Below are 12,289 nucleotides of genomic sequence, written 5' to 3' on the forward strand. Positions count from 1 at the left end.
GAGTTGAAGCTGTTTATAGCTTTATTAATCCCTATAGATTAAGAATTGGATGTTTTATATACACTAATCACAATAAATTAGGGATATTGTTATTTACATGAGTGCTTTTCCTATTTGCTCTGAATTTGAATGAAATAAGTAAAAGTTCACTTTGATATTACTAATAATGTATGAGAAGAAACACCATTTTCAATGGTTGCAATGAAAACTTGACAGCGACGTCTCATGCTTCTCACTAGCCTCATGATGTTGTTATAAGGCAATGCGTTCCACTCTTCCACAAGTGCTACACGCAGTTCTGCCAGGTCACATGTGGGTGGGGTACGATCATCCAGTCTTTGCTTCAACTGGTCCCAGACGTGCTCTATAGGGTTCAGGTCAGGAGACATCGATGGTCATACCATATGAAGCACTCCAACTTCCTGAAGTCGAGCTGTGACAAGTCTGCTGATAACACTTTGAGACACACCAAGTTCACAAGCAAAAATCTGACTGCCTGCCACTGACCTGAAGGCTACAGCTAGGTGGCGCCGCTCGTCCGTTAAGTGACGTCGTGTATTCATGGCTGTTAGAATAATGAACTTGGAATGACTTACTGACAATACCAGCCTTTTATACCCACAGAAAGTTACAATTGATGCCACATTGAAAAAGGTTGTCTCACACCTGTACACAATGAGACGATTACATGGAAAACACAAAATGAGGTGTGTCTATCACCCCAATACAATAACCTCCCTATTCTAAAAATTTCTGAAGTGAAACAAACACTGTATGCATGACATCAACTAAGTCTCTCACAATATCCCTAACTTATTGTGAGTAGTGTATATAGTTTAATGAGTAGTTAAATGAGTCAGATTGCAGACTAACTGCAGCTATATACTGTATATATACATACTGTAAAGACAAAGAGATAAAGAGACTTTATTGTCATTGTAGTGATACAATACTAATAAACGGAAGAATAAACAAGATAATTGCACTGAAGTATAATTAATATAACAATATATATAATGGAATGTGCAAAAAAGTGCAAACGTGGTTGTATGAGATAAGATGATATTGCACAAGTGATTCTAATAGCTGGAATAACACCGTTCCGGTGTAAAGTGTTTATATATACTGTATATACAGTGGTGTGAAAAACTATTTGCCCCCTTCCTGATTTCTTATTCTTTTGCATGTTTGTCACACTTAAATGTTTCTGATCATCAAACACATTTAACTATTAGTCAAAGATAACACAAGTAAACACAAAATGCAGTTTTTAAATGATGGTTTTTATTATTTAGGGAGAAAAAAAATCCAAACCTACATGGCCCTGTGTGAAAAAGTAATTGCCCCCTGAACCTAATAACTGGTTGGGCCACCCTTAGCAGCAATAACTGCAATCAAGCGTTTGCGATAACTTGCAACGAGTCTTTTACAGCGCTCTGGAGGAATTTTGGCCCACTCATCTTTGCAGAATTGTTGTAATTCAGCTTTATTTGAGGGTTTTCTAGCATGAACCGCCTTTTTAAGGTCATGCCACAACATCTCAATAGGATTCAGGTCAGGACTTTGACTAGGCCACTCCAAAGTCTTCATTTTGTTTTTCTTCAGCCATTCAGAGGTGGATTTGCTGGTGTGTTTTGGGTCATTGTCCTGCTGCAGCACCCAAGATCGCTTCAGCTTGAGTTGACGAACAGATGGCCGGACATTCTCCTTCAGGATTTTTTGGTAGACAGTAGAATTCATGGTTCCATCTATCACAGCAGGCCTTCCAGGTCCTGAAGCAGCAAAACAACCCCAGACCATCACACTACCACCACCATATTTTACTGTTGGTATGATGTTCTTTTTCTGGAATGCTGTGTTACTTTTACGCCAGATGTAATGGGACACGCACCTTCCAAAAAATTCAACTTTTGTCTCGTCGGTCCACAAGGTATTTTCCCAAAAGTCTTGGCAATCATTGAGATGTTTTTTTAGCAAAATTGAGAGCCGTAATTTTCTTTTTGCTTAAAAGTGGTTTGCGCCTTGGAAATCTGCCATGCAGGCCGTTTTTGCCCAGTCTCTTTCTTATGGTGGAGTCGTGAACACTGACCTTAATTGAGGCAGGTGAGGCCTGCAGTTCTTTAGATGTTGTCCTGGGGTCTTTTGTGGCCTCTCGGATGAGTTGTCTCTGCGCTCTTGGGGTAATTTTGGTCGGCCGGCCACTCCTGGGAAGGTTCACCACTGTTCCATGTTTTTGCCATTTGTGGATAATGGCTCTCACTGTGGTTCGCTGGAGTCCCAAAGCTTTAGAAATGGCTTTATAACCTTTACCAGACTGATAGATCTCAATTACTTTTGTTCTCATTTGTTCCTGAATTTCTTTGGATCTTGGCATGATGTCTAGCTTTTGAGGTGCTTTTGGTCTACTTCTCTGTGTCAGGTAGCTCCTATTTAAGTGATTTCTTGATTGAAACAGGTGTGGCAGTAATCAGGCCTGGGGGTGACTACAGAAATTTTATTCAGGCGTGATAAACCACAGTTAAGTTATTTTTTAACAAGGGGGGCAATCACTTTTTCACACAGGGCCATGTAGATTTGGAGTTTTTTTTCTCCCTTAATAACGTAAACCTTCATTTAAAAACTGTATTTTGTGTTCAATTATGTTATCTTTGACTAATAGTTAACGATTTTTGACGAGCAGAAACATTTAAGTGTGACAAACATGCAAAAGAATAAGAAATCAGGAAGGGGGCAAATAGTTTTTCACACCACTGTATATTAAGAAATATTTAACGCAAAGCTGCATTTACAGTAGTTCCCAATCTGACTTGATTAACTAAGAGGCTCAACAAGCTATCAATCTCGGTGTGGTGTTAACTGTGGCGGATGTAATTATTAGCATTTAAAGCGAGCGTTCAGGGTGGATTTTTCAACCAGAAATGGAAGGATTGTACTCGCTATACTCGCTGTATGTTTCTAAATCCACACCAATGAGTGATCAGATTAGCTTTGAGCTTTTAGGTAAGCAGACTCTCTATCTCTCTCTGATTAACCATGGACAAGTGCTCCAGCAGGGATTTAGAGCCTTACATATGCATCAGCTTATTTCAAGTGCTTTTAAAAAGGGCTTTTACCCAACACACACACACACACACACACACACACACCAAAGAATCTGACTGAGGCAACGAGCAAAATAAAACCACACAGCTAAAGATCAATACATCACTGTTATCACAACTGCATGGTAAATGTAACTAAATATGCTGGCTAGCTGGGTCTTCACTTTCAAATTATGCTTATAGATATCATCTCACTTCTCTCTCTACCTAGAAAAGCCATTATGTAGGTGGATAGATAGACAGACAGACAGACAGATACATAGATAGATAGATAAATAGATAGAGCAAGAGAGAGAGAAAGAAAACACTAGCAAAAAAATAAACACATACTGTCCAGATAAAAGTTCAAATAAATAATTTAAAAAAACACAGATTAATTTTTATTTATCATTTCTATTGCATTTTTTTTTATTCCAGTATTATTCCTTTTGCTAGTAAGAGAATGCAGGGACAATAATAATGATATTATATGATAGTATTATTATTTTTATTATCATTATTATTATTAGTAGTAGTATTGTTACCAACAAAAACAACAATAATAATATTTGTTTTTCTTATTATTATTATAATTTTTTTTTTAACACTATGAGAGTTTCCAATCTGAGAGTCTCATCACTGGACTGTGCTCGAAGAATTCTTTAAATGTCAATCAGTTTTACACCTTCATCCTGGTTGAACGTCCCTTGAATTTTGTCTTTGTTAGACTCAAGGTTAGTGCACAAAGAAAAAAATCAAGTCGAAAGACTAGCAGGGAAGTACAGCAGCAGTGTTGAGAGATAACTTTAAGAGGAGATCATACGGTTCTGACGATGTTTCGTGTTTCCATGTCAACAACGCTGCAGGACAATGTTCCTTAACGGCCCTAATGTGAGAGTGTACTCGCGTGCCTAAAGCTCAGAGATAAATGCTGAGAGTGAAATGTGCACACTTTCTGTACGACTGCATTATTAATGCCCGAGGGTTTTACAGAAAGTCAAGCAGATGATAAACAGCATGGCTCTTACCGATGGCCGTCTCTGGCATGGCGAACAGCGTCTTCTCTGTGGCCACACGAAAGCGCCCGTGGACCGAAAGCCCAACACCCTGGGGGAGAGAAAGAGAGAAATACAATCGATAAGAGCTTACAGAGTGAGCAGACTGAGAGATAAAGAGAACAGGAGTCGCAGTGCAGAAATAAAAGCAAAAAGCAAGAAGCAAGCTCACATGTATGGTACAAAAAATAAACATTGCAGTGCACCAGATACCAATATTTAAAAAATATAGAATATTCTCAGTGGGTAAGTCTGGTATATTGTATAAATGTACGTGTGGGGTGCGGGAGAAATGAGTCGACCTCAATGGTTTTAATGAATCAGTCCAAAAGCACGATGATAGAAAATGGCTGTGCTGTAAAGCTGTCCTGATGGTGAATAATCCTAATTTCTAAAAACCCTTAACAAAACAGAGTTCACAGTCCAATACAGTGGAAAACAGCTCTGTGACAAAATGACGTCCATGATTCCCGTCTCAATTTGAAGATGCAAAGACATCACCGTTACATTTCACTGTGAGATTAATTTCCTTAGGTGTGTTTATATTCATATCAAAGGCGTATAAGACTCGCTTTGTCGGATTTAAGAACAAATCGTACTTACAAAATGGAACTCGTTCCTAAGTTGGGGACTACCTGTAGTGGTAGTAGTAGTAATAATAATAATAACAAAAATAATAACAACAACAATAACATAGGACTTTGGCACATATTTTTTTTTAAATATAAAAATAAAAAACAAAACCTTACACTTCAAGTATGCTTTTTTTTAAAAATTGTTTCTAATATTAATTTTACAGTAATCCCACTATTGTTAGTGCACTTTTTATGTCCCAAAATCTTTGCCAGTTTATACACATGATAATAAACAGTAATATTAATTGCAGGTGTGGCGTTAATGATTCCCGAGATATTTTGCTTACATCTATGCTATTCTGCTTCAAATCAAATCAGGTTATATCCTCTGTGTGAGTCAGGTGAGCAGACGGGGCGTTGCTGGGACAACCGGGCTAAACCACACCCCCTAAAATTATTTACACATCCAGGAAAGGTAAATGGCCAGATCTCAGGAACACTATGGCCTAAAAAAGGAACCGTTTCCTTTTTTAGTTTTTGCAGAGGAAAAGTGAGCATCGGTGCACTCCCACTTCACTATTCTCTAGTAATTATTATTATTATTATTATTTTTTACATATTTATTTAAACAACCAGTTATTAACATACATACACATTTTACTTCTTAACATATTTCTTTACATAAATTAATTATTTAAATATCTTCTAACTGACATTATGTGTGAATTAACCCTTTTATATAATATTTGTGTGCAGTTTAGTATGTATGCACCCTAAAATCCTTGATCTGACTTTATTAATTGATTAATTATCAAATCATTTTTGCGTTACAAGCTCTTATTCTATCTTAAGCCTCTGGAGTTTTTTAACGATTACATTAATTATTAATAATCTCTACTTTTATTGTGCATTATTTTCTAAATGCTTGCAAAAGACAAATTACATTAATGTTCCAAAAGTAAACAAGAATAAGCTGATCTTTTTTTCTTTTTTGGCATTTTAACGAGGCAGAACGAGAAACACTTGGGCGGAGCAAAGCAGCTTGTTTTGCTAAATAATTAATGTCTATTTCTCAGTGTAGCACACACATGGAAAGCATGTCGGATAAATTGGTCATGAGTTTTTTTTCCCCGTTTGTTCCTGAGAGCTAATATCAGGACAGTACCACCTTGGTTGCGACTCTAAACGCCTTGGCTGTGGGTTTGGCTCTAATACGTATGTAGGTGTTTGTGTAGGGTTACAGCAGACTCCTGACGCTGTGTGTTTTCTGTGTGAAAGAAAGGTCAGGGTGTCTTGTTAGCAGCCACTTAGCTACAGCACACCAACAGCAATAAATAAAGCAGCCAAAAATAGAAAGCTCACACAGCAGAGTTACACCAGGGTCGTGATTTTTTAATGTGTCAAGCCATGAATTGTGTGTTTTTAAAGATGACAGATGCAGTGCTCTGTAGTACCATTAAGACAGAAACTCTACCTGACACGCAACATAAATGCCACTACGACTTCTGTTAACTAATGAATAAACATGCAAACATGGCCCCACGCAAGCAGTGTGTTTGACTCGGTGGCTGAGGAAGCAGCGCGTCACAGCAGGTCATCTCATTACAGCGCAGGACTAATGGTTTGCTCTGCAGATGAGAGCGAGTTAGGACACCAGTCCTCTTTGGTTTCTCAAAACAAAAGCACAATACTAAACAAAGATGTGCGTAGCACACCTTGTAGCAATGCTGTATAAATAATTCATTAGATCTTGTACTTGTCAGGGTAATGTCTTGGAAGCATCAGGCTACACTTTCAGTAGTTCTTGTACAGATTAAAAAAAAAAAAGAAAAAATTCATTAGATCCTGTAGTGATCCTATAGCGATCCTTCAAAAATTACTCAGTAGATCTCGTAAACAATCTGCTAGAATTAATTTAGTAGATCTTGTAGTGATCATGTAGTAATAATTCAGAATTCATATTTCAGATGCGATGGTGATCCTGAACCTACTTCAGCATATCTTGTATTTCTACAGTGACCCATGATCTCTTGACCTTGTAGTGATCCTGTAAAAATAAGTGAGTCGATCTCGTAGTGACCCTGCAGAAACAACTCTGTAGATCCTCTATTGATCTTATAGAAATAATTGAATAGATCCTGTAGCAGGCGGCACGGTGGTGTAGTGGTTAGCACTGTCGCCTTGCACCACAGTCCGGGTTCGATTCCCTGCCAGGCTCGATTCCGTCTCTGTGTGCATGGAGTTTGCATGTTCTCCCTGTGCTTGGTGGGTTTCCTCCGGGTACTCCGGTTTCCTCCCACAGTCCAAAGATATGCAGGTTAGGCTAATTGGCATTTCCAAATTGCCCGTAGTGTGTGAATGGGTGTGCGAGTGTGTGTGTGCCCTGCGATAGATTGGCACCCTGTCCAGGGTGTACCCTGCCTCGTGCCCTAAGCCTCCTGGGATAGGCTCCAGGTCCCCGCGACCTAAATACAGGATAAAGCGGTATAGAAGATGAGTGAGTGAGTGAGATCTTGTAGCAATCTTCTAGAAATACTTTATTTTTTGTAGTGATCCAGTAAGAATAATTTAACAGAGGTTGTAGCAATCTTCTAAAAACAATTTAATAAATCTTGTAGCAATCCTGTAGAAAAAATTTAGTAGCTCTTGCGATCTTTTAGGAACCGTTAAACAGATATTGTAGTGAGATTGTAGGAATCTTTTAAAAGATATTTTAGTGATCCTTTTTTATTTTATTTTATTTTTTTTTTACAAAAAAGGAAGATCTTTTAGCAATCTAGTAGAAATCATTTAAATCACTTAATAATAATCACTAAATAAGATATTGTAGTTGTTAAGGTAATGTCTGATAAGCACTGCACTACACTTTCAGTAGATCCTGTAGCGCAAAAATGCTTAATGAGATTTTGTAAAAATACTGTACTAGATCTTGTAGTGATTTATTAAAATAATTAAGACTATCTTGTGATATTGCAGAAGTACTTTAGCAAATCTTAGAGTGATCACATGAACTTTTATAGGTCTTTTAGTGATTCTGCAGAAATAATGCAGTAGACCTTGTAGTGATCATGTAGTAATAATTCAGTAAATGCGATGGTGATCCAGTAAACCTACTTCAGCATATCTTGTATTTCCACAGTGACCCTTGATCTTATGACCTTATAGTGATTTTGGAGTGATCCAGTAGAAATAATTCAATAGATCTTTTAGGGATCTGATGGAAACAATTTAGTACATCGTGTTGTAGTCACCCTGTAGAAATAATTCAGCAAATCTAGAAATAATTCAATAGATCTTCTCTTTTAGTAGAAATAATTTAGTTGATTCTATGTGATCTTGAAGTAAAACAAAGCCCAGTATGCACTCACTCCAAACTAGGGCCTAAGTCACTAAATTTAAAATGAAAGCAAAAACATTGTCATGAAAAACAAAGCTAATAGTCTACAGTAAGTCCTGCAGTTTCTTGCATATTTTTTTTATTTAATTAAAATTAGTTTTTGAAAACAAACTACCTCTACTTAAGTACTTTTGTTACAATTAGAAAACAATTTAATGTCTGAAAAAATATTAGAATTTAGATTTTTCAAGAAATTCCAAAACAAGTGAACTTTGAGGACTTTAAAAACCATCATTAACTTTCCCGCAAATTAGTTATGAAACCCTTCGTGAGGTGAATTCAATTTTGATCTTGAGCATGAGAAATGCAAAAACAATCTAAAATTGGTAACATGTTTATATTCACGTAGACGTGTTACATGAAAAGGGCTCATGCTCTGCCAAAACATTATTCTTGGAACGTCGGAAACTCTTACTGGTTCTCAGAGATATTTGGCTGAGTTGTAAAGGAGGGAAAAAAAAAAAATTTCTAGGGTCCACTTGGACAGCTCCATCTTCATCTTTGCCGGAAAATACCACCGTGCAGAGCAACAGATTCTTATCAACGAGATTGATGTGGAAAGTCAATTTTATTTTAAGAACATCACATCTGGGAGCTGTCTACAGATCTGAGAACACTGTCATGGAGACAGGGATCATCTTTAATAAAAAAATAAAAAAAAAGTCAACAATAGCAAGCTATAAAGCTGGGATATCAGGTGTGCGTGAGAAGTGCAGGGCGCTAATGATCATCAACATCCTTTAAGATGACAGATTCACATTTTTTAACAATAATACTTGAACAGGAAAATGAACAAGGCACGACTTTGTCTCAGCCTCAGTCACGCGGTTTAGCCGAACCGACAGCCACCTCTCGAAGCGAAGCCTGTTTTCATCAGTTCCACTTTACCGGCTAGTGTGTAAACGGCAGGGCACTTAATCTTCCAACCTTAAATGGTGTTCAGTCAGCTCTTTATATTTTGAGGATCTGTAAAGTTATCATTTATACACACACACACACACACCTAGAGTCACTAAGTGAACTCCTACACAATAAATACATAAAAGGTGCTTCGATACATGCTGGGATTAGTGCGTTTGAAGCAAACCATGGATTTTTAAGCAAGCAAGAACATAGCGATCATACTCTGAGACGATATAAATGCACTTGAGTGGCGTTTGAAAGAGGGTTAACTGTGAATTTAACATGTCGTATGTTTTGGTGTTGCAGCACTAAATTTAGCCAAGCAACAGAGCTGTAGTGTCTCCTGGAGACCTGGATGAATAAGAAGGGACAAATTCTATACCGGACTGTTTAAGATAGACATTCTGCATTAATTCCTTTATTGACACATGTTAGTACAATTTTATAGTAGTAGTAGTAGTAAGTAGTAGTAAGTGCTGACTCTGTATTCTCAGAGCTGTGAATCATGGATAGACCATTAATCCAATTTTGGGTAGCAGAATGTTTATTGTCTAATTTGTTTGAAGCAGCTATATTTATCACTCCCTCATTCATCATCTATGCCACTTTATTCCGTTTACAGAGTCACAGGGGCCCGGAGCCTATCCCAGGAGACTTAGGGCATTAGGCGGGGTACACCCTGGCACCCCAATCCATTACAGGGCACTCACACACAACTACGGGCAATTTGGGAACACTAATTAGCCTAATCTGCATGTCTTTGGACGGTGGGAGGAAAGCGGAGTATACAAAGGAAACCCATCATTTTTGTAATTTTGTCATTGTAATATTGTTAATATTTTTGTGTGGCTGCAACAGATTTTCTGCATTTACATTATTTCTTATGGGAAAATGTGTAACATAGAATTAATTTTTGCCTTAAGGACTCGCCTCCAGAACAAATTTACTGCCTTTTTATGCTGAGGGTGTGTGGTATTTTGCAAGTACTTTGCAGAAGATGGAAGATGATTTATATTTTTTACTAAAGCTCTGGTATATTTTTAAGGAATTTGTCTATTCAAGACCGTTTAAAATTAGCAATCTATTACACTACATAACAAATTCCATGGCCCAGCTCTAGTGTTCAGGTGTTTTTGAGATTTATCCACACATTTGTTTACATCTTAAATAACCTTCATGTTTGGTTAATTATGATTCAAATTTAATTTAATTATATTTATTTAACACTTTTTAACAAAGAACAATGTGACAAAGCAGCTTCACAGAAATACAAATTTCTAAATATAAATTTAAAAGAAATATGTAAGGTGTAAGAAATATATAGATTTATCAACTTATAGCTTGGAGCAAGGAAGAAAAGAAAAACCTTCTCGAGACCTTAAACCATGTGGGTAGAATTGATTAATTGCCAGAAGAACATACAGATAGGCGCACTTTGGTCACTTTTGGTGCTTAAATTCCTAAACTCACAAACTGCTCAGGCACTTTAAAAAGACATTGTGCTTAAATAATAAGAAGTGTGATAAGAAGTATCGGTGCTGAAGAATACTACTTTTAGCTTTTGAAAGTGAACTGTAAACTGACAGAAAACTATAAAGGGGAAAAGAGGAAAAAATACTTAAAAAGAAATAAATCTTTCTTTGCTTTTAAAATTTATGTATTTATATATTTAGATGAATCCCTCATTAACAATTATTATTATCATTATTATTATCAGCCTTTTTCCCCAGTGATAACCAGTAAAACACCTTGTGAAGTGTTCTTTTGACAAAAATAAATATATAATAGAAAAAAAATACACTCATTACCATACAAACTCATGTTCTTAATCCATTTTTCATTACATTTGTTGCGGGCGCTTCCTCTTTAATTAACCATAATCCTGCCAAAAAATTCCTTAACGCTTTTTTTTTATCAATAACTTTAATCCTTTGAATTTATAATTAAGTATTTATCACCGCTTCCTTTCACTAATACTTAGCTTAATTTTACATTTTCGTGACCTGTGATCCACAAATAAAAATCAGAAACTAAGCAAACTTTGAGGTCAGATCCCATAGAACTTCTCATTTGTTCTGTATGCTCTATGCATTACACTACTACACTACGCTATATAATAATCCAATTGTACCTAAATAGTGCACCATTAGCCAGATCGAACTAAATTTAAAACAGTAGCTAGTGTAACACAACCTTTTCAGCTCAAAAACGTAGCATGATAATCACAACAAATCTCACGTTCTCTCAGTTTTCTCAAGCCTTGACTAGTTTCCCCTAAAGTGACAGATGTGTTTTTGTTGTTCTAATGCATCTTTAAGTGATTAAATACAGAAACTTGTTTCAGAAATACTTTGTCTCACGTGCGACACTTCACAGAGGCTGCCAGCAGCCGACATGTCAAGTGCTAAACCAACAACTGAACTCAAGTTGGAATTGGTTCTTCCATTCCTGTGATCGTTTTAGCCATCAAAGCATCAAAACACAGAGAGTCAGATGGATGTGATCAAATCTCCAGGTTGTCCTCTGGAAGTACACTCTGAGAACATCATCCATCTCTAATGAGACAAGACGTTACATCAAACTCTCACTCTACTGTCTAAAGTTTCGGATTAAAACGTGTTTCCAATCTCCGATCATAACTCTTTCTCCATCCTCTCCACACGCAGCACGGTTTTGCTTTTTCCTTAACCGTCGCTCCAGAAAAGCATGTTAGCAATGCAGGAAATATGCAGACATGCTCACGCACAGGAGGATGCGAAGCTTTGGAGTAGTCGTGAACTCCTAACACACGAAGGAGACGGATCAAAGCCATGTTCAAAGATTCTCCTCGAGCCTCTGTGCTGGTGCTGGGAGTGTCTGCTGCCAGATCCAACGCCCTCGCGGAGTGATTTAGCGCTTCTTCCATTCCCGACATTCTTCCTTGAGCGAACGTTAATCACTTCAGAAATTCACGCAAGTCTGTTGTCCATGAATTTCATTCTGTTTATTATTGAAATTTTATTTTAGTCTAAATATAATAAAGAAACCAAGCATACAACAGAGTGTGCAAGATATTGTAGCAGCATGACGACAAAAGGCAAGTACAGAAATAACCGATGAACATTTTTCAAACCTCTTATTTATTAGCAAGATCGTAATAAAAGTTGTGGCTTAGCATCTAAACTCATACTAGCATAAAAAATAAAAATATTTTAACTTTAAATCAAATTAAGGGAGAAATTACTCTGCCTTAACTGTTTCAATGAATCAGTCTGGACGCACAATAATATAAAATGGCTG

The 12,289-nt window shown here is 37.0% G+C and overlaps 1 protein-coding gene across 1 annotated transcript in view; it reads right to left on the reverse strand.

Moving 5' to 3' along the window:
• hibch (3-hydroxyisobutyryl-CoA hydrolase) overlaps positions 1 to 12,289 on the reverse strand; it is a 42,888-nt gene that overhangs the window by 22,906 nt on the left and 7,693 nt on the right. The window contains exon 7 of the mRNA XM_053497433.1: positions 4,109 to 4,187. Within this exon, the coding sequence (XP_053353408.1) occupies positions 4,109 to 4,187 (79 nt within the window). The remainder of the gene's footprint in view (positions 1 to 4,108; positions 4,188 to 12,289) is intronic.

Source organism: Clarias gariepinus, chromosome 5 (genome assembly GCF_024256425.1).
Source record: "Clarias gariepinus isolate MV-2021 ecotype Netherlands chromosome 5, CGAR_prim_01v2, whole genome shotgun sequence".
NCBI lineage: Eukaryota > Metazoa > Chordata > Actinopteri > Siluriformes > Clariidae > Clarias > Clarias gariepinus.